Source organism: Rana temporaria, chromosome 11, assembly GCF_905171775.1.
Source record: "Rana temporaria chromosome 11, aRanTem1.1, whole genome shotgun sequence".
NCBI lineage: Eukaryota > Metazoa > Chordata > Amphibia > Anura > Ranidae > Rana > Rana temporaria.
The window spans coordinates 144,026,251-144,050,093 of record NC_053499.1 but is presented as its reverse complement, the minus strand read 5'-3'; the positions used below and the strand labels follow the sequence as shown (position 1 = coordinate 144,050,093).

The 23,843-nt window shown below is 50.1% G+C and overlaps 1 protein-coding gene across 1 annotated transcript in view; it reads left to right on the top strand.

Moving 5' to 3' along the window:
* The first annotated feature begins 1,327 nt into the window (after window positions 1-1,327).
* LOC120917794 (Wilms tumor protein 1-interacting protein homolog) overlaps window positions 1,328-23,843 on the top strand; it is a 67,269-nt gene continuing 44,753 nt past the window's right edge. Inside the window, exon 1 of the mRNA XM_040329341.1 lies at window positions 1,328-2,512. Within this exon, the coding sequence (XP_040185275.1) occupies window positions 1,489-2,512 (1,024 nt within the window). The 5' untranslated portion in view covers window positions 1,328-1,488. The remainder of the gene's footprint in view (window positions 2,513-23,843) is intronic.

The window sequence follows — 23,843 nt, the reverse complement described above, 5'->3', positions numbered from 1 at the left end:
CTGACCCCCTCAAGAAAAACCACCCCCTCCACCAGTACCGAACCCCCCCTCAGGATAATCCCCCCCCTCCACCAGTACAGACCCCCCTCCAGTATAAACCTCTCCCCTCCACCAGTACAGCCCCCCCTCCACCAGTACAGACCCCCCCCATCAAGACAGACCCCTCTCTCCACCAGTGTGTACAGTACAGCACACGGTCCCCTCAGTACAGTGTATGGGGTGTATGTACAGTACAGCACACGGTCTCCTCAGTACAGTGTATGGAGTGTATGTACAGTACAGCACACAGTCTCCTCAGTACAGTGTATGGAGTGTATGTACAGTACAGCACACGGTCTCCTCAGTACAGTGTACAGTACAGCACACGGTCTCCTCAGTACAGTGTATAGTACAGCACACGGTCTCCTCAATGAAATGTAGTCCCAGTTTGTGGTAAGGGGCGGAGCTTTCTCTGAAGTGAGCGGTTTCCCGCGAGGAGGTAATCATTGGAGGGCGGAGTTATCTGTCAGGTGGGCGGAGTGGTGCTGGTAGTGTCAGCCTATGCAGGGGGCGGAGTTCTCTGTCAGGTGGGCGGAGTGGTGCTGGTAGTGTTTGCCTATGCAGGGGGGCGGTGCTCTGCCTGCGGCGCGCGGAGTTCTGCCTCTCAGGGGATGGTGTGTAATTAATTGGGCGGTGCTCTCTCGCGCTCTATTTTTTTGTGGGGGCGGAGTGATTCCAGCGGTGGGCGGTGCTCTTTAAATATTTATTCTCTCATGGGGGCGGAGTGATCAATGTTGGGCGGGACTCTATAATCCGCTTTTTCTCTCATGGGGGTGGAGTTATTCCAGAGGTGAGCAATGCTTGTTTCTTATTAGGGGGGCGGACTGATTATTGTGGTGGGCGGATCTCTCTAATCCGTTTATTCTCTCATGGGGGTGGAGTGATCAGTGTTGGGCGGGACTCTCTATCCGTCTATATTGATTCTTTCATGGGGGTGGAGTTATTACAGAGGTGAGCAACGCTTGTTTCTTAGGGGGGCGGGTGATTATAGTGGTGGGCGGATCTCTCTAATCCATTTATTCTCTCATGGGGGCGGAGTGATCAGTGTTGGGCGGGACTCTATCCGCCTTAATCTCTCATGGGGGCGGAGTTATTCCAGAGGCGTGCAACGCTTCTTTCTTAGGGGGCGGAGTGATCCTAGCGTTGGGCAATGCCTCTTTCCTAGTGGGCGGAGCGATCCTAGCGGTTGGCAATGCTTCTTCTTCAGGGGGCGGATCGTTGGGCGGTACCCTCTGCGCTTTCTCTCTCATGGAGGCGGATTGATCCCGGCTGTGGGCGGTGTTTTCTCGCGTTCTCTCTCCGTTAGAGGGGCGGTGTGATCCCTGCGGTGGGCGGTGACATTCCTCAGAGCCGCAGTGCGCTGTGTTCCTCCGCACATTCCTCCGGCCGGGGAAGGCGGGAAGTAGTGCGGGGGCCCCCGGCCGCCTGTGTCGGTGTAGTCCGCTGTCCATGGATCGCTTCTCGGAAGAGCTGAGCCTGCAGGCCGGCCGGCTGATGGAAGGTCTGTGCCTAGAGGAGTCGAGCTGCCAGTCTGAGGTGGCTTTGCCGTGTTATGTGGGTGAGAGAGGGAAGAGATACTCTGCGGAGCTGTATAGGGCCGGTTGTTATGAGGGTGGCCCCCCAGGCCGGGGCCCCTTGTACCCCTCCTCCTCCAGCAGCCCACGCTCCAGCGTCAGCGCCCTGAGCCCGCGCTCCAGCCTGGTGGTCCCGGGCGGTCAGTACGAAGGTTCGGTTCTGAGCCCGCGCTCCAGTTACGCCAGCACGGCCAGCGACACCAGCAAGCACTCGAGTCCCCGCGCCAGTCTGACCGGCTACGACGGCGGCGGCTCCAAACCCAGCAGCAACCGCACCAGCGGCATCAGCATGGGCTACGACCAGCGGCACGCCAGCCCGCGTTCCAGCACCGCCAGCCAGTACTCCTGCACCACCAGCCCGCGTTCCAGCTACTCGGACCCGCGCTACGCGGCGTCGGCGATGATGGCCAACCACGAGGCGGACGGGGTCCTGGTGAGCCCGCGTTCCAGCGTCTGCCTCCTGCAGGACGGCCGGGCCGCCACGCTGGGCTCCTGCAACCCGTCGGTGGCCAGCCCGCGCTCCAGCATCTCCAGCCACAGCTCCCGGAGTTCCCGCAGCTCCCGGGGGTCCCTGGGGGCGTACGGCGACCTGCCAGTGCCCTCCCCCCGCTCCTCCATGCTGGGCCCCAGCGTACAGGAAGAGGATCCCGGAGGAGAGCCGTGCCACTACAGAGTCCTCGCCCAGTCCCCGCCGCGGCACGACGAGCTCAGCAACTCCTCGGGGGTCACCTACAACTTCAGCGCCGCCAAGGGCTCCGCCACCCTCCACCGCTTCAAGGTGCCGTACCAGGTGACGCCGTCCAAGGAGAGCGGGCCGAGCCAGGCCGAGAAGAGGCTGGAGGCGCTCACCCTGGAGCTGGAGAAGGAGCTGGAGATGCACATGAAGAAGGAGTATTTCGGTGAGTGTCCTGATTACTAACCCGGCGTGTCCGGCCGATCCTGGACGGGTCGCACACGACTTCCAGCACACCGGATTCGCCACATTTTCTGCCACCCCCTATTCATGTGTCCTGCTGGGAATTCATTGAATCCCCCAACATACGTTGGAAGATTCACCGACTTCGCAGCCAGACAAATGAATGGGGGGGTCAGACGATTCGGCAAATCTGGCATGCTGGAAGTATTTCCCGGCACACTGTATTCCCTCATTAATGTGTGAATCTTCCGAAATGCCCGGTTCTGTCTATTCTGTGAGACGGCAGATTCACGCCACATTCAACGGATAACCGGTCCTGAGGTTGGAGAATCTGGCGGTGAATTTCCCGTCTCGCAAAAAAAAATAAAACATGCTGGCGATGACTGGCACACCAAGTTATCCCCAGATTGGACAGACCGATCTGCCACCATGTGTCAAACTTCAGATTTCACCGAATTCTCGGCAGATGCGGTCAGTCCGGTTTATCCCCCCCCCCCCCCCCCCCCCAATGTGTCCGGGGCTGTCCATTGTACAAGGAGCCCTCGGTGTCCATTTCCTGCATGTTCGCTGAAACCGCGGTTCCTCTGGTTCGGTGAATTCAGGAAATTTTGCCAACGTGCCCCAATTCACCCGCGTTTTTCTCAGGTTGGATCTGCCGCCACGTGTTCAGGTGAATTGTTTGCCCATGTGGCAGATCTGGCAACCCCCCCCCCCAACATGTACGTGGGTCTGTCTGATCTGCCAGGTGATGGCAGTTTGCTGAGTATTTGTCGGATTGGTCAGACCTGCCAGGGCAACGGGTTCAAAACACCGGGTTTTCTGTGCCTGCTGGACACAGGAACTACAAGTGCCAGCCACCTCCCCCCTCAGCAGATTGGAAGTCTGAGTCACGCTTTATTTTTTTATCGTAATTTCACATATGTTTATTGCGTCCTACCTGCCATTCATTGATCCTATTTTTATTTATATATATATATATATATATATATATATATATATATATATATATATATATATATATATATATATATCTATCTCTATCTATCAATTTTAAATCTGTCGTATTACCTGATTCCGGCTGGGAGCTCGGATTCTGATGCCCCCCCCCTTCCCGGGTATTAGCTGGTATTCTGTGCACGCCGAGCACCCCCTCTCCGGCTCACAGGGGGTTAAGTGTTGGAGTAAGAGGCAGACAATGGCCGCTCTGTTCCCGTCTTGGCCGCTGCAATGTATATCTCCTGATTTAACCCCCAATGTGCTGAGTCTGCTGATGCAGGTGGGAGACGAGCGCCTCGGGCATACTGGGGTCGGGCACCTCTGAGTGCCACCGTCATTTGGGCAGAAAATGTCTGGGGGGGGGGGGGGAGAGACGTGAGTTAATGTGTTTGGCATAAAGGGGTTAAATTGTTCGGTGAGATTACCGCTGTCTTTCTTTCGCTTGCGTTCATCCAACTTTATAAACGTTCTCACCTGTAACCGTCCGCACGTCATTCATGGACATGGGAGGCCGCGTGCACGATTCACCCCCTGAAACTGCCACACTTTATACCCCCAGCAATGAGATTACCTGTAAATGTATCAAATAATGTGCTGTGTTGTATGATTGACACGCCCCCCCAGTAATCAATTAACTCCCTAGGTGCCCAAAAATACGACCCCAGCATCTATATGTAGTATAGGTTGGCCTGGGAGTCAGTGATCATCCTCCGGGGGGGGGGGGGGGGGTATCCAGTGTTAAGCACCCCCCCCCCCTTATAGGAATAAGTAGTTTACGTTGGTCTGGGAGCCAGTGCTTCTCGTCGGGGATACAGTGGTATCTGTGCTAGATGCAGTGATATGTAGTTGAGGTTGGTCCCACTGATCGGGGATCTGGTGTTAGACCCCACCCCCCCCCCCCCTCCGGTGTTGTGTATATTGTAGTTCCCATTTTGGTTTGGGAGCCAGTGACCATCGTTGGCGATTTTGGTCCCTATGACCAGCAGCTGTCAGTTTGTAGTGTCACCGGGGATCTGCCAGGACCTGTCTTTTGTATCGGCAGTCGGTCGTATCGGTTTGATAATGTTCTGGGTAATGAGCTTCAACTAGTCCAAATGGATGGGGCCAGCGTGCTGAAAAATCTATGCCATAGGGAAGGGTGATGCCAGCCACAGGAAGGGGTTGTAGTAATGATCATTGCTGTCCATTGGGTGAATGGTCTACTAAAGGTCTTTCCCAGCCAATGAGTGATAGAGCTAATCCCACAACAGCATGTCTGCTCTGCCAATAAGTGGTTAGCCTGACTCCTCTTCCTCCGCCACCCCATCTGCCAATAACTAGTAAGATTGATTGCCTCCAACTCTGGGCGAACTCTGGGTGTTCTGCCGATGAGTTACTCGCCTAAGCCCCCCCTTCTCCTGTCAATGATTGACCCCCCCCAAGGCTTTCTGTCAGTGAGTGCAGAGGCGTTGCTAGGGGGGTGCAGGAGGTGACACCCGCTAGAGGGGTGACACCATCCTTGTTTTGTTTTTTTGTTTTTTTTTAAGCTGACATGCCCAGCCTGCCCTGTGCCACCCCAGCCTGCCCTGTGCCACCCCAGCCTGCCCTGTACCACCCAGCCTGCCCTGTACCACCCCAATCTGCCCAATGCCACCCTAACTTGCCCTGTACCACCCCAACCTTTCCCATGCCACCCTAACTTGCCCTAAACCACCCCAACCTGCCCTATGCAACCAACCCTAACTTGCCCTATACCACCCCAAACTACCCTATATCACCCCAACATGCCCTATACCACCTTAACCTGTCCTATACCACCCCACTACACCAACCTGCCACTATACCACTCTATACTCCCCTAACCTGCCACTATACTATCATTTACAGGGGCTGGTTTGGGGTGCGCCCCGTGCCCGTGCCCTGCCTGCTTGGTGCTGGGCAGCCTAGACAGAGGGGGGGTGACACCATGTTTTACCGCACCGGGTGACGCCACTGAGTGAGTGGGCTGCCTTATTGATCCCCAACACCCGGCTGTTCTGCTGCTCAGTGACCTGGACTTAATACCCCCCCAATCGTTCTGCCAATGAGTGGCTGGGCCCACTCTGGTTCTGGCCCTTCTGCACCCCCCCCCCCACCTTCCCAGCCATTCTCCTTTCCATGTTTAAAAAGCAAAAAGTGGCCCAGCATTTGCGGAGCGTATCCTTCCTCCCCGAGTCAGGCTGCTTCCTGTATGCACAGAGGTCAGTTCCAGCCAACTTAACCTTTTTTGGCAGATTTTATTTTTGCGTTGTGTAGGTCACGCTGTCAGATTGGAACTAGCCATGGGGGCCAAATTGGGGGATTTATATAGATATTTCCCAGCATGCTGAGCATTTTTTTTCGTTCCGCTATTACAATCGCTTACTGTTCGGGTTGGGACAATCCAAATGGGTTTGTGTGGAGAGCACGTTATCCGTGTTCATAACTAACACTTTTTTTTTGTTCTTTCTGTTTGTGCCTGTCCTTATGACACCCATACAAGAAATGAAGGGAGTGGTTGTCACTGGGAGAAGCGGGCAGAGACCGCAATAAAAATATCCCATCATTTCCTGCCCTAACACTGGGGGGCAAATCTCCCCAACCGAAATAAAACCTTCTCAGCTCCATCCAAAACAGTATTGGCTGCAGTTGGGCTATAAATGTCATTCCTCCATCTGTGGTACATAGTGGGAGGGGTCTAAGTGGTACCCTGCCACGTCCTGCTTGATTATATGCCGCCTGAGGTGGTCCTGGAATGTCGGCCACTCATAGAAAAGCAGGATCCCGCCGACACAAGAGACTTGGCCCAACGGCCTTATGTCTGTGGATGAATTGAAAGCTGGCTGGTGGAGCTACCAACCAGGCAGGTCATGAAATCCAGGAAATGTAGAAGTAGTGGTCCCAGTCCAGTGTTTCTCAACTCCAGTCCTCAAGGTGCCCCAACAGGTCATGTTTTCAGGATTTCCCTCAGATGAAATGGCTGTGGTAATTACTAAGGCCTCTTTCACACGGAGCGGAACGTTTTTGTGTCCGCTCCGTGTGTGTCCGTCGGCTCAGCGGGGATCCTCCGTAATCCCCGCTGAGCTGTCGGCGGACAGGGTGGTCCCCGCACACTGTGCAGAGACCGCCCTGTCTTTCCTCCGCTCTCCCCTATGGGGAATCGGATGAAGACGGACTGTCTGTCCGTCTTCATCCGATCCGTTCCGCCGGACGGAAGAAAAATAGGGTTTTCTTCCGTCCGAAAAACCGGATCCTGACGGACGCGGATGGTTGCGGACGTTAGCGGATGCTCCATCCGCTAACGGACGCGATCCCATAGGGATACATTACAAGTCCGTAAACGGACTTGTAATAAACGGACGAACGGTCCGTCAATGTGAAAGGGGCCTAAGGCATTGAAACTGATCAAATCACCTGTGCAAAATAATGGAAATCCTGAAAACATGACCTGTTGGGGCGCCTTGAGGACTAGAGTTGAGAAACACTGTCCCAGTCCACAGGAATTGTTCTATGGTCCATAGGAAAAGTTCCAGACCCTGATGCTTTTACTCAATCATGGAACTCCAAGATCACAAACCAATGCATTCCAGTGGTTGAAAACATTCTGCCGTAATTGGGACTTCAGGTGCTGTCAGAAGTAAAGAACGGAAAGGTACATTTTGTAGGATCTTCCCCCTCAAAAGGATTTGGCAGTGATTTTTTTTTTTTTTTTTTTTTTTTTTTTTTTTTTTTGCTCCACCGTTAAAAATCACTCTGAGCCCAGAGGAAGTGAGTGGTTGAATTAAGCCCCAGAAGGTGAAGTTGGCAGAAGTGCCCAAGGTGAAAGAACCTGTTTTGGAGACTTCTCTTGAAAGGATATTTATTGCCAAGCAACAGTAAACTGGACAATTCGAGGCACTGTAATGGGCACTTCATCAGGCCAGCTGTACAGAGTACTGAATAAAAGAAGTGACGATAAAATAGAACATAAATTATTGACATTTTTAATATTAATATATATATATATATATATATATATATATATATATATATATATAATATATTCATTTTATATCACTGTAGTTTTATCTATCTAGATCTTGTGTTTACACCCTTTCAGTGTTCTGTACACCTGCCCTGATAAAGTGCCCATTACAGTGCCACAAAACCTACTAATGGCCTGTTTTGCTTGACTCCAAAGCTGCTTTGTTCACCATGGGTGCCTCTTTTCATCTCGCCTCCTATTATTATTTTTTTAAGAGTTCAAGTTTCCCTCCTTTTGTGTGCTGGGATCTGAATAGTACAAACTACTTGATCACGGGAATACGGTAACATTTAATGAAGGTACAACATTTAGAAACTCACATGGTTGATGATTAAAACGGGCACATCTAAGTATGCAGGCATCCGGGGTAAAGCGATCCACATAGACCATCCTCTGCACCACCATTGATGTCGTCCCTTCCACGACCGGTTCAAGTCTCGCTTTCAGATTTCTCTCCTGCAGGGTAGTCTTTCCGGTCACAATTGCAGACTGATGGCGGTGAGGAGGATGGTCTATGTGGATTGCTTTACCCCGGATCCCTGCATACTTGGATGTGCCTCTTTTAATCAACCATGTGAGTTGCTAAATGTTGTGCCTTCATTAAATGTAACCATATTGCTACACTTAGAGGCGCCTCTCTCCTCGTTTATACTCTGGAGCTCCTGCTGGATTTTGCTTCTAATCCCCTTGTGGAGGCTTCCATTTGTGGATGGACATTGGTTGTGTAACCCAGGGCTCAACAAATCCCGGTCGCCATGGCGACTAGAAATGGCATCCTGGCAAATTGGCTTGGAAGGTCCCCAGCTCTTCCTTGTGTGAGCTGGCGCCATCTGGTGGTGGCCGTTGGTATTACAAGTTAAACAGCAATTCTAATTAAACTAGTTAAACAGACTATGCAACGCTTTACCAACCAGCATTCGGTTGGAGGAAAACCATTTAGCATTCAGGAGAAAGATAAAGACGCATCTCTTTTGATATCAAAGGAAACGGGAACAACAAGCGCCCAGAGGCGATTCAGTTCGCATGTGCCGCGCTATATAAGTTTTTCATTCATTCATTCTAATGTCATTTTTCACCATTTTCACTGCCATCGTCTTCCCTCTAATTAGAACCCCCAAACATTATATATTTTTTTTACCCTAGAGAATAAAATGGCGATCGTTGCAATACTTTCTGTCACGCCGTATTTGCGCAGCGGTCTTACAAGCGCACTTTTTTGGGAAAAAAATTACACTTTTTTTAATTAAAAAATAAGACAACAGTAAAGTTATCCCCATTTTTTTTTTATATTATGAAAGATAATGTTACGCCGAGTAAATTCACACCCAACATGTCACGCTTCAAAATTGCGTCCGCTCGTGGAATGCTGACAAACTTTTACCCTTTAAAATCTTCATAGGCGGCGTTTAAAAAAAATCTACAGGTTGCATGTTTTGAGTTACAGAGGAGGTCTAGGGCTAGAATTATTGCTCTCGCTCTACCAATCGCGGCGATACCTCACATGTGTGGTTTGGAACACTGTTTACATATGTGGGCGCTGCTCACGTATGTGTTCGCTTCTGCGCGCAAGCTCTTCGGGACGTGGTGCGTTTTCTGGCTCCTAACTTTTTTAGCTGGCTCCTAGATTCCAAGCAAATTTGTCAAACCCTGCTGTAACTATAAAATCACATTGCTATAATCTATGGACTATAGACTGAAGGACCTATGAATAAATGGTTTTGTAACAAATCATTTGAGTTTCCATTATTTCCTATGAGAAAATTTGCTTTGATATACAAGTGCTTTGGATTACAAGCATGCTTCCGGAATGAATTATGCTCGCAATCCAAAGTTTTACTGTATTTACTAGAATCCATCTGGTCTTGGCTCATGCATGCAGGAGAGTGTGCTTGGCTGAGAAAACACCTTCTCTTCTCCTCCTCCTCATTACACTTGGGTGTATGACATCATTTGCCTAGGCAAGAAACCAGGAAGTAACTGAAGAAATGTTAAAAAAAAAAAGTTGTAAATATGATCTGCTACTAGCATTAGGAAAGTATAAAAGAGAAAATGATCAATGTTAATTGGGAGAGGGGAGTTCCACTTTAAGCAGAGCTGTCTTAAAATTGCAATGTCAACTTATTTAATAGATCCCTCCCCCACCATTCATGCCTTTAAACCCTGCATACAAAAAAGGGGAAAATTGCACATTAGGACAAAAAAAATACTTTACACTTGGGCTTCTGCCCAGTCACTGTTACATTGTAGGACCCTGGGGGGAAAAGGGTCTAAAATCTCATGAGAATACACCTGAGCGCTGCACTGGGGGTCCTTCTTGTGAGATTTGGGGTCCCCAGTTTGTCCTGCATTCCCCCGGGAGGGGCCCATGAGATCATCCTCAGAGGTGCCGCTGGTTGAAATCGGGATATAAGGTAAGTATGTTTCTTCTTCAGTTTTTACAACTTTTGAGATAATTTGTTTATTCTGCATTTTTGCATGGGGGGGGGGGGGGGGAGGGGGGTGTAATGAAAAAGCAGACCTTACAATTTGTCAGCATTAGGAGCCGTCGTACCAGAGCCATTGTACTCGTCTAACAAAAGAGCGCACTCTGCCAGCCCGGATTAGAGGTAACCCGAGAACCAGCGTCGCTTATCCACATTTCTTCGGTCAAGTTAGGAATCCCTTCCTGGTCGTTATTTGCTTCCCATCCCCCGCGCTTTTTCCAGCATGGCTACCCCTAAGGCTAGTTGGTGGGGTGCTTCTCCATGTGTGAGCCCTGGGGGGGGGGTCCTATCATTCTGCTCCTACCAACGGCTTCACGGGAGAGTTTGGCGAATGTTTACCACAGGTGTCCTGTTATTGGTAAATACCGTATTTATCGCGGTATAACGCGCTCCCGCGTATACCGCGCACCCCTAAAGTGGCCCCCAATCCTGTGGAAAAAAAGTTTTTTAGTTTTTTTGTACTTACAGTTTTGGTGTCTTGCGCGGCGGCCTCGTCGGGTCCGGCGTCCTTCTGCGGCTTCGGGGGTCCTCTTCGGCGGGTCGGGGGTCCTCTTCGGCGAGTCCGGCGTCCTTCTGCGGCATCCTCGCGGCGTCCTCGCGTCCTCCCCGCTCGTTTCCCGCCACGAGTTTGAATACTGCGCCGGCATATACCGAGCGCAGTACACTCGTGAATCTTCGGGCAGGCTCGGCAACTGTCGCGCTGACGTCCTGTACGCTCAGGACGTCAATGTTCATGACGGCTAGGGGAAATGTGTAGGCTATGGGCCCTGAGCTCAGGATAGGTGTACATGAAGGGCCCCCCAGCACAGGACAGGTGTAGGCGATGGACCATGGGCTCAGGATAGGTGTAGGCAATGGTCTCAGGATAGGTGTACATGACGGCTACAGGAAATGTGTAGGTTATGGGCCCTGAGCTCAGGATAGGTATACATGAAGGGCCCCCCAGCACAGCACAGGACAGGTGTAGGCGATGGACCATGGATAGGTGTAGGCAATGGTCTCAGGATAGGTTTACATGAAGGGCCCCCCAGCACAGGACAGGTTTAGGCGATGGGCCATGGGCTACACCCAGGTGTAGGCGATGGACCATGGGCTCAGGATAGGTGTAGGCAATGGTCTCAGGATAGGTGTACATGAAGGGCCCCCCAGCACAGGACAGGTGTAGGCGATGGACCATGGGCTCAGGATAGGTGTAGGCAATGGTCTCAGGATAGGTGTACATGACGGCTAGAGGAAATGTGTAGGCTATGGGCCCTGAGCTCAGGATAGGTGTACATGAAGGGCCCCCCAGCACAGGACAGGTGTAGGCGATGGACCATGGGCTCAGGATAGGTGTAGGCAATGGTCTCAGGATAGGTGTACATGACGGCTAGGGGAAATGTGTAGGCTATGGGCCCTGAGCTCAGGATAGGTGTACATGAAGGGCCCCCCAGCACAGGACAGGTGTAGGCGATGGACCATGGGCTCAGGATAGGTGTAGGCAATGGTCTCAGGATAGGTGTACATGACGGCTACAGGAAATGTGTAGGTTATGGGCCCTGAGCTCAGGATAGGTATACATGAAGGGCCCCCCAGCACAGGACAGGTGTAGGCAATGGTCTCAGGATAGGTTTACATGAAGGGCCCCCCAGCACAGGACAGGTTTAGGCGATGGGCCATGGGCTCAGGATAGGTGTAGGCAATGGTCTCAGGATAGGTGTACATGAAGGGCCCCCCAGCACAGGTGTAGGCGATGGACCATGGGCTCAGAATAGGTGTACTGATGGCACCAGGCACAGGAAAGTTACATAGGACTGCCCAGAGCACAAGAAAATTGTACGCGATGGCCCCAAGCTTAGGAAAGGTGTACATGAAGGGCCCCCCAGCACCGGACAGGTGTAGGTGATGGACCATGGGCTCAGGATAGGTGTAGGCAATGGGCTCAGGATAGGTGTACATGACGGCTACAGGAAATGTGTAGGCTATGGGCCCTGAGCTCAGGATATGTGTACTTGAAGGGCCCCCCAGCACAGGACAGGTGTAGGCGATGGACCATGGGCTCCAGATAGGTGTACGCCATGACCCTGGCTACAGGAAAAGTGTATGTAATGGCACCAAGCTCAGGAAAGGTGTACATGATTTCCCTGGGCACAAGAAAGGTGTACACCGTGGTTCTGGATTTAGTATAGGTGTATGTGATGCCCCCTGGCTCTGGAAAGGTGTATGTGATGCCCCCAGGCACAGAAAAAGATGTAGGCGATGATCCCTGGCACAGGAAAGGTTGGGGTTAGTCTGGCTCCATCAATACATCCAATGAACGTCCTCCTGTTCTTTGCACACCCCACAAGCTTAATTGATAGATAAAATAAAATACATTTTTGGGAAAAATGAAGATGCCCTTGCGTGGTCTGGCACTTCTCTTTGTCCTGGGAACGGCCGCTGGTTCCCGCAGGGTGCTCTCACGTCTGGATGTGCGCACGTTGGAAATATTTACGAAATTTCCAGAGAGAGGAGCGCAGGCCTGATCTCCGGACTGGGGAGGTTTTTCTCTTCCCCCTCCCCAGAAGAATTCCTTTCAGCCAGCGAGCTGTTTGAGGTCATAGGACGAGCCGTGTCTACAATGGAGAATTCAGCTCACAAAGAGCACGTTCAGCCAGGCAAACACAATCGGTCCACATGAGCGCATTCCAGGCCGCTGTGGCCACCGCATTAACCCCTCCACGGCTACGGGAGCTGCCTGTCCAGGAATCTGCAGACACCAGAATTGCTGGAATTCCAGGGCTTTTTTTTTTTTTTTTTTTTTACACCCTTTCCTTTTTGGTGGAGAGCAGCCATGTGGCATCATCATATATGAGCCACTCTAAGAATGGTGGCTGAGGGTTTGGCTAGCATTCTGACCACAGAGCGATAATCCTGAAATTTGGCTTTTTAAATTGACCATAGATGGACAGACCCCTGGTTTCTCTTGGGTAGATTCACGTACAATTGCCTAAATTTAGGACGGCCTAGCCTAGCCTTTTTAGGCTACACCGCCGTAAATTAGCTAGGCTAGTAGTGATTCACAAACCACTTACCTGCTAATCTACGGCGGCGTAGCCTAAAACGAGCGGGCGTAAGGGCGCCTAATTCAAATTGCTTGGAGGGGGGCGTGTTGTATGGAAATGAGGCTTGACCTCACGTTTTTTGACACTGCGCATGCACCAGGCGACTACATTTCCCAGTGCGCATTGCGGCTAAGTACGCCGTACGGGCCTATTGATTTCGACGTGTACGTAAACAACGTAAATCCCGATTCGCGGATGACTTGCGCAAACGACGTAAAAAATTTGAGGCGGGAACGGCGGCCATACTTAAAGTTATTCCACCTATGAGGTGGAATAACAATGTTAGGCGGCCTATCCCTTACGGAAACGACGTAATGCGACGGTGTAGGCCTGGCGTTCGTTCGTGAATCGGCGTATCCCCTCATTTACATAATCTACGCCGGCCGCAATGGAAGCGCCATCTAGCGACCAACAGAAACATTGCAAGCTAAGATAGGCCGGTGCATTGCCATGAAATGTGTTTTGCCATGAAATGTGATGGTCCGCCTCCATCACATCCCATTCACATCCCATTGGCTCACTCATGTCATGTGACATATACACACGTCATCAGTCTCAGCTAGGCTATTATAGGGAGAGGATCTCCTCTCCCTGTGATAGCTTGAGTTATATATGTGGATGAGGGCTGAAGTGTCGCCCCTTCACCTCTTCTGCGCCTGCTCCTTCCATAGAACTGAGAGTGATACCCGTGTAACCAAAAGATAATATAAAAGTCCTATTGGAGAGTATGGGGGATTTCCAGGGTGCAGAATACAACAATCAAAGCACGGAGCTGGTATATAGTGTTAGGAAGGAGAAGGCAGTGTGATATGCACAGCTCTGTGGGGAGCAGCCTGTGTGCAGTGAGTGCATTGCTCGTGTAACAATGTATAGAAACAATGATCTCACACACACATCTATAGGCTGCCTCTCCCCTCCTCCTGCCTGCCCCCCTCTCCTCTCTCTTAGCCCTTTGAAGAGCTGCACGGGGGTTGACCTCCCTGGGTGTGCGAGTAAGCTACATTTACTACTAGAGCTCCGTGCAGCTATTACAGGGGGAGGAGATCCTCTCCCTATGATAGCCAATAGCCTAGCTGAGACTGATGACGTGTCTATATGTCACATGACATGAGTGAGCCAATGGGATGTGATGGAGGCGGACCATCACATTTCATGGCAAATCGCATTTCATGGCAATGCACCGGCTTGCGCCGTTCTATCTTAGCTTTGTTTTAAGTGGATCTCTGTTTGAGAATACACTTAAACGCTGGCGTAGATTCAGAGTTGGGTCGGCTTATCTACTGATAAGCCGGCCTAACTCTTTGTGAATCTACCTATCTGAGTTTAAAAAGGATCTGCTCTACTTTTGTACGAAGATTTTACAGCACATTGGGGAAATTGCTTTTGCGTAATTATTTGATCCCCTGCAGATTTTGTAAGTTTGCCCACTTGCAAAGAAATGAAGGGTCTATCATTTTTATCATGGGTGTATTTTAAATGATAGAGACAGAATATCAACCAAAAATCCAGAAAAAACACGATACAAATGTTATAACTTGAGTTGCAGCGAGTAAAATAAGTATTTGATCCCCAAGGAAAATATGACTTGGTGGAGAAAACCTTGTTGGCAATCACAGAGGTCAGATGTTTCTTGTAGTTGGTGATCAGGTTTGCACACATCTCAGGAGGGATTTTGGTCCACTCTACTTTACAGATCTTCTCTGAATCCTTAAAGTTTTTTGGCTGTTGCTTGGCAATTCGAAGTTTTTTAAGCTCCCTCCTTAAATTTTCTACAGGATTAAGGTCTGAAGACTGGCTAGGCCACTCCATGACCTTAATGTGCTTCTTGAGCCACTCCTTTGTTGCCTTCAAGGTATGTTTTGGGTCATTGTCATGCAGAAAGACTCTTCTTCTGTGTTCTGGCTGAGGAAAGAAGGTTTTCATCCAACAGTATTCCATACATGGTCCCGTCCATTGGCCCCTCAGTGCAGCAAAGTTGGCCTGTACCCTTTAATGGCCCCAAAGATTTCCACCTCCGTGCTTGACTTTAGGGATGGTGTTCTTAGGGTCATAGTCGGCATTTTACTTCCTCCAAACATGGCGCGTCAAGTTAATGCCAAAGAGCTAAATTTTGGTCTCTGAAGTTTGCCAACGAACATCTAAATAATTCGGAGAAGGATTGGTAGAAGTGCTGTAGGCAGATGGGACGGGGCCATGTAAAATCTTGGATGAGAACCCTCTTCCCTCAGCCAGAACACTGAAGATGGGTCTTCCAGCATGACAATGACCCAAAACATACCCCAAGGCAACAAAGGAGTGGCTCAAGAATAAGCGCATTTAAGTTATTAAGTGGCCTAGCCAGTCTCCAGACCTTAATCCAGGGCTTGACAAATTTGCTTGGAATCTAGGAGCCAGGTTTTTTTTTTTTTAACGACAAAATTGATGGCACAGTGGTGACAATTGATGGCACAGTGGCTGCGTTTGGCAGGTCGCGGTGGTGACAATTGATGGCACAGTGGCTGCATTTGATGGGATGGCACCGTGGTGACGATGGCACAGTGGCTGCATTTGATGGGATGGCACAGTGGTGACAATTGATGGCACAGTGACTGCATTTGATGGGATGGCACAGTGTGACAATTGATGGCACAGTGGCTGCGTTTGATGGGATGGCACAGTGACTGCATTTGATGGGATGGCACAGTGGTGACAATTGATGGCACAGTGGCTGCGTTTGATGGGATGGCACAGTGGCTGCGTTTGATGGGATGGCACAGTGACTGCATTTGATGGGATGGCACAGTGGTGACAATTGATGGCACAGTGGCTGCGTTTAATGGCATGGCACAGTGGCGACAATTGATGGCACAGTGGCTGCATTTGATGGCATGGCACAGTGGCTGCATTTGATGGCATGGCACAGTGGTGACAATTGATGGCACAGTGGTGACACTGAAACTTTGACTTGCCAAGCAACAGCCAATAAACCTTAAAGTGGATGTAAACACTCGCATATACCCAGTGAAATGAACAGCCTCAGATGATACAAATCTCCCTACATAAGTCTTACATGTATATCTGCTGTCTTCATCTTTTTATATATTCTTTAGAAAGTTCAGATTGTGTTTTTTGATTTTCTCTTCCGGTTCAGCACTGCAGTGAAGTATGGGCATACAACCAAGACAGCTGATTGGAGGAAAGGCGCACACACCCCCCTCTCCTCATAGGTAGAGACTTTTTAGAGCTGTTCATTGAATAGTTCAGCACACTGCTAATCTATTTTATAGCACCTTCCCCAACACAAAACTCAGGCTGCTTTTATCTCAGTTGATGGAGAGCTTGTCTTTTATCATGCTGATAACAGAAGAATGGAGCAGGAGACAGCCATATAGTGCTTTGAAGAGAGATAAGAAAACAAACACTGCAGATAAATGCCAAACTCAGGTTTCATGAATCGGGTTTTACATCCACTTGCAAAACTACAAGTCCCATGAGGCATTGCAAGGCTGACCGTTACAAGCATGATGGGACTTGTAGTTTTGTAACAGCTGGAGGGTCGCCAGTTTGAGACCCCTGATCTTGGGGAACAATAGTATGTTGACCAAAATTGTACTGTAGCCTCACAATTGCTCATCTGCAGCCTCCCCATTACCATGAATGCAGCCTGATCAATGCCCATCTGTAGCCTCACTATTGCCCATCAATGCCCAGCTGTAGCCTCCCCATTACCATGAATGCAGTTTGATCAATGCCCATCTGTAGCCTCACTATTGCCCATTAATGCCCAGCTGTAGCCTCACAACTGCCCATCAATGCAGCTTGATCAATGCCCATCTGCAGCCTCCCCATTACCATGAATGCAGCCTGATCAATGCCCATCTGTAGCCTCACTATTGCCCATCAATGCCCAGCTGTAGCCTCCCCATTACCATGAATGCAGCTTGATCAATGCCCATTTGTAGCCTCACTATTGCCTATTAATGCCCAGCTGTAGCCTCACAACTGCCCATCAATGCAGCCTGATCAATGCCCATCTGCAGCCTCCCCATTGCCATGAATGCAGCCTGATCAATGCCCATCTCAGGGAGGGGGCGGGACGAGTGCCGTCAGATTACATACAGCGAGAATCTCCTGTTTACTTGGCGGCTTCTTTAATATAAAGTCCCGCCTCCTGGACCGGCTTCTATGATAGACAGAACATTGGTCCAAAGCCAGCCCAGGAGACGGGACTCCCTATTACTGAGGCCGCTGAGTAAACCTAGTAAGGAAAGCCGCCACTCCCAAGCCCTTAGTCCAACGTCTGTGTAGAAGGTGGGTACAGGGCGAATGGAGCTCATCAGCGCTCCCCCATGAGCAACCAATAGAACCACTCACACTCAAATTACTTTAACCATAGCAAAGCTTTGATCTGGACAAGATCACAAAAGGTCCATTCCCCCCCCCCCCCCCCCCCATAAACTGGGCTTAGGTTAAAATGTGTTGGCTGAGGGGGACCCTTTTTAGATCATGTCTAGAATGGTAAAGCTTTCCTAGGACTGAGTCCTTGCTGCCAGCTAAGAACGGTCTGGGAGAACCTTTTAAAAGCCTGTCTAGAGCAAATAACGGTTTGCTAAGACCTAAGCTTTTCCAGGTGAAACGCGTCAGTGTGGATCTGGTGACACTTTTTGTGATCTTGTCTTGAATAATAAAGCTTTACTAAGATGAAGCCCTTTCTGCGTGAAGCATCTGAGGAAGGCCTGGACCATTTGTGGTCTTGTTTAGAACAATAAAGCTTGGCTATTGCTGATGTCATTGAAGTTCAGTGTGTATTAGATGAAAAATCATATGATTTTACTAGAAATACGAATTGGGGTTGGCGGATGTTTGGAGCGCACTGTAGAGGTTCTCTGGTTGTTGTGGAACTACAAATCCCATCATAGCCCCCGGAGGTTCTGACCATGGTTGGAGATTGTTTTATATTGTACATGGATACAAAAGGTCCAGGTTGGCTCCTCTGTACAGCAGACTCTGGGCCTGCACTGTAATTACATATTTGTGCCTTTGGCGGAAGCAGTTACCGCCGGGCGTTCACGATTCATGGTGTCTCACCCCCTCCTTCCCTGGAGCCCGCCGTCTTTAATTCACAAGCCACAAAGCTTTATTTATTCTGCATAAAGCCGTCATTATGTCTCCCGTCTGGAGTCACAGGACTGAAATTAGACGAATTTTGCTCAGAATAAACACAGGGGGAGCAGCCGGCCTCCTGTCATGCCGCGACTTGTCCGCATAGCTGCCGGGGGCTTTGAAGCCGGCGTTCCACAGCGGACCTCAAACGTTCCATCTCCGGGTTGTTGTCTTTGTGGAAAATGCTTTGCGTGCGATCTGGTATGGTGGCCCCTGTGAATTCTACCGGGGCTGGAAAACCCAGCGCAGCCCCAGCAGATGACATTGTATGAGTGCAGTACAGACGTACCCACCTCTCCTCTGTGATTGCAAATTGTGTGGAGATGAGCCATTCAACTTGGGGGGGGGGGGGGATGGGAAAAAGCAACTGTGGCCTGAATACTAAATCTACAATGTGGTCACTTATTTTATTATTTATTTGTGTGTAAAATATATAATATGTGGCAATTGGCAGAAAGTTGCGCCCCTCCATGGCCATTAAAGCGGAGGTCCGCCAAATGGTGTGTGTGTGTGGGGGGGGGGGGGGGGGGGATTTTGGTGGAGAAGGTGCTGGACAGTGACGTAGATACCCACGGGTGGCTCAGGTATCTATGCCTGGAAGTGGGAGCAAAATGCACAGATACACAGGTATCTGCTCCTCCCCACTGAGGTTCCGAAAAGCAGAAGTTCTATTTTTAGGTGGAACTCCGCTTTAATGGGAAGATGCCCCCCCATCCATGGCAATTAATGGGAAGTTGCGCCCCACCCCTCCATGGCCATTAATGGGAAGCTGCACCCCCCCCCCCAACCCGCCCCTCCATGGCAATTAATGGAAAGTTGCGCCTGCCCCTCCATGGCCCTTAATAGGAAGTTGTGCCCCCAACCCGCCCCTCCATGGCCCTTAATGGGAAGTTGCGCCCCCCCAACCCGCCCCTCCATGGCCATTAATGGGAAGCTGCGCCCCCCCAACCCGCCCCTCCATGGCTATTAATGGGAAGCTGCGCCCCTAACCTGCCTCTCCATGGCCATTAATGGGAAGTTGCGCCTGCCTCTCCATGGCCATTAATGGGAAGTTGCGCCTGCCCCTCCATGGCCATTAATGGGAAGTTGCGCCCCGCCCCTCCATGGCCATTAATGGAAAGTTGCGCCCCGCCCCTCCATGGCCATTAATGGGAAGTTGCGCCCCGCCCCTCCATGGCCATTAATGGGAAGCTGCGCCCCCCCAACCCGCCCCTCCATGGCCATTAATGGGAAGTTGCGCCCCGCCCCTCCATGGCCATTAATGGGAAGGTGCACCCGCCACCTCCATGGCCATTAATGGGAAGTTGTGCCCCCAACAAGCCCCTCCATGGCCATTAATGGGAAGTTGTGCCCCGCCCCTCCATGGCCATTAATGGGAAGTTGCGCCCCCCCCAACCTGCCCCTCCATGACCATTAATGGGAAGTTGTGCCCCCAACAAGCCCCTCCATGGCAATTAATGGGAAGTTGCGCCCCGCCCCTCCATGGCCATTAATGGGAAGTTACGCCCCCCCAACCCGCCCCTCCATGGCCATTAATGGGAAGTTGCCATAGCGAACATTCCATCTTCACACATAAGGGGTAGCCTCTGTTGTGTGAGCTACCCAGTGTTGTCACAAAAAGAATGAGGAGCTGCATGCCATTGTCTCATTTTAGCTGTGTTTGTAGCACACAAGAAGAGACCTGGAGTAAATTAAGGGGCTGCATGTTATTGCCCCATTTTGCTGTGTTTGGAGCACACGTGAAGAATCCAGGGTAAGCTCTTTGGTGTAAACTTCTTTTTGTATTCATTACTATATAAACCCCAGCAATGTCACTCCTATAAATTGAGGATCTGTATGTCATTTAGTGATGTTTGTAGCACACAAGAAGGGGCCTGAGGTAAACTTGAGGAGCTGCATGTTTATTGACTTATGCTTTGTTTGGAGCATGTGAGGGGTCTGAGGTAAACTCCCGCCATGTAAACTGTGTTCATTACTATATATAAGCCCTGGTGATGTCTCTGCTATAAACTGAAGAGCTGCATGTAGTGTTTTTTTTTTTTTTGCTGTGTATGGGGCACACATCAGGTGTCCAGGATAAAACCCTGGCGTGTGTTTTGCTTTATTCATTATTATATAGACCCCAGTAATGTCACCGCTTTAAATTGAGGAACTGCACACCATTGTCTTCCACCTCCATACATAAGGGGTCCAGAGTAAGCTCCCACTGTGTCATCTCTTTGTATTCACTGCTATATAGGCCCCGGTGATGTCACTGCTATATAGGCCCCGGTGATGTCACTGCTATATAGGCCCCGGTGATGTCACTGCTATATAGGCCCCGGTGATGTCACTGCTATAAATTGAGGAGCTGCATGCCATTGTCTTTATTTGTTGTGTGTGACCCCTTGCTGTACAGCTGCATAGTATAAGGAGGGTGACCACACTTTTCAGAGAACTTTCTAGCAAAGGTTCCACCTCCACACACGAGGGGTCTGTGTAAAGTCTGTGTATGCATTGCTATATACAGGGCATTCGGAAAGTATTCACAGTGCTTGACTTTTTCCACATTTTGTTATGGTTACAGCCTTATTCCTAAAAATGGATTAAATTCATGATTTTCCTCCAAAATTCTACAAACATTACCCCATAATGACAACGTGAAAAAAGTTTGTTTGAAATCTTTGCAAATTATCGTATTTATCGGCGTATACTGCGCACTTTTTTGCCCTTAAAATCGTGGGTGGGCGATATACGCCGATCCTCCTCAGTGACAGCCGATCCTCGCTGTCTGAGCGCCCCCGGCAAAGACCGAGCGTACTGCGCACTCGGCTAGGTTCGGCCACGCTCGGCTCCGCCCGCAGTCACGCCGAACACACCGGAAATCCGGCTCTGCACAGCTCGACCGAGGCGCCAAATTCAACGCTGCAACCCCCGGCAGACAGACGTGACAGACACCGACATGGACGCCGACAGCAGACGCACACTGATAAGGCTGAGCATCCAAAAAATGTTTTTTTTTTTTTTACCCTAAACTTCCCTTCTCAGGTTGGGGTGCGCGCTATACGCCGGCGTGTGGTATATGCCGATAAATACGGTAATAGAAAATAAAACTATCCCATGTACATAATTATTCACAGCCTTTGCCATGACACTCAAAAGTGAGGTCAGGTGCTTCCTGTTCCCACTGATCATCCTTCAGATGTTTCTACAACTTGATTGGAGTCCACCTGTGGTAAATTCAGTTGATTGGACATGATTTGGAAAGGCACACACACCTGCCTATAGAAGGTCCCACAGTTACCAGTGCATGTCAGAGCACAAACCAAGTCATGAATTCTAAGGAATTGTCTGTAGACCTCGGAGACAGGATTGTATGGGGGGACAGATCTGGGGAAGGGTACAGAAACATTTCTGCAGCATTGAAGGTCCCAATGAGCACAATGGCCTCCATCATCTGTAAATGGAAGAAGTTTGGAACCACCAGGACTCTTCCTAGAGCGGGCCATCTGGACAAACGGTGATCGGGGGAGAAGGGCTTTAGCCGGGGAGGTGACCAAGAACCAGATGGTCACCCTGGCAGAGCTCCAGTGTTTCTCTGTGTAGAGAGGAGAACCTTCCAGAAGAACAGCCATCTCTACAGCACTCCACCAATCAGGTCTATATGGTAGAGTGGCCAGACGGAATCCACTCCTCAGTAAAAGGCACATGACAGCCACTTGGAGTTTGTCAAAAGGCACTTGAAGGACTCTCAGACCATGAGAAACAAGTCTCTGGTCTGATGAAACAAAGATTGAACTCTTTGGCCTGAATGGGAAGCATCATGTCTGGGGGAATACCAGGCACTGCTCATTCACTGGCCAATACCATCCCTACAGTGAAGCATGGTGGTGGCAGCATCATGCTGTAGTGATGTTTTTTCAGCAGCAGGAACCGGGAGACTAGTCAGGATCGAGGGAAAGATGAATACAGCAACCTTGATGAAAACCTGCTTCAGAGCGCTTTGGGGGCAAAGGTTCATCTTCCAACAGGACAAGGACCCCAAGCACACAGCCAAGATAACACAGGAGTGGCTACGGGACAACTCTGTGAATGTCCTCGAGTGGCCCAGACCTGAACCCGATTGAACATCTCTGGAAAGATCTGAAAATGGCTGTGCACCGACGCTCCCCATCCAACCTGATGGAGCTTGAGAGGCCCTGCAAAGAAGAATGGGAGAAACTGCCCAAAAATAGGTGTGCCGAGCTTGTAGTATCATACTCAGAGAGACTCGAGGCTGTAATTGGTGCCAAATGTCCTTCACCAAATTATTGAGCAAAGGCTGTGCTATCTTATTTACCGTATTTATCGGCGTATACCGCGCACTATTTTGTCCTGAAAACCAGGGCAAAATCATGGGTGCGCGGTATACACCTATACCCGCTTTCCCGCCACGAGTTTGAATACTGCGCCGGGATATACCGAGCGCAGTACACTTGTGTATCTTCGGGCGGTCTCGGCGCCTCTCGCGCTGACGTCCTGAGCATACAGGACGTCAGCGCGAGAGTTGCCGAGCCTGCCCGACGATACACGAGTGTACTGCACTCGGTATATGTCGGCGCAGTATTCAAACTCGTAGCGGGGAGGACGCCAGACCCGACGAAGAGGACACCCGAAGCCACAGACGGACGCCGGACCCGACGAGGACGCCGCGCAAGACACCAAAACTGTAAGTACAAAACATCTTTTTTCCCACAGGAATTCGGGCAACTTTAGGGGTGCGCGCTATACCCCGATAAATACGGTAAGTGGGGGTTATCCCTTTTTATTTTTTTTTATGTATTTTTTTGGTGTGTGGGGGTTTTTATTTTTTCTTAATAATAATAATAATAATAATAATAAAATATAATTTCTACATTATTTTTTTTTTTTTTTGTAAATATTTAAAACTTATTTCACGTCATTTATGGGGTATTTGTAGAATTTAGAGGACAATAATGAATGTAATGTATTTTGGAATAAGGCTGTAACATAAAATTGTGGGAAAGAAATGTGCTGTGACTACTTTCCGGATGCACTGTAGGCCCCGGTGATGTCACAGCTATACATTGAGGAGCTGCATACCATTGTCTTTGCTGTGTATAACCCCCTCTTTGTGTTGCATAGTATGAGTGTTCATCTATGTAAAGTCCCCCCCCTCCTCGGTCTAGCGGTTTTTGGGGCCATAAATCGGTCACGTCGGTGTCAGAGGACAGACTGGGGGGTGGGGGGGGGATATATGAATTTGCTCGGCTCGGAAATCTCTTTCTCCGGAAGGCCGCGGAGGAACACAAAACAAACTGTTTGCTTTGTGAATTCTCTGTGGTTCCTGCCAAGCAACAATGCACATTCCAGCGTACGCGGGCGATCACCGAGCAGGCCGGCCATTATTATCTCGGCTCACGTCCTCCCCTCCTCCGAGCCACAGCGGGGCAAATAGATTTTTTAGAGGGCCGGTCCGCTGTTCAGTATCATTATTCGGGCTGCGCCGAGTCCAATGAATTGCCGGAGCGCGCTACACCATGATTTCTTGTATTCACACTGACTTCATATTTCTGAGATGCGCTCTCTTCCTCCGGTCAGAGCCGTACT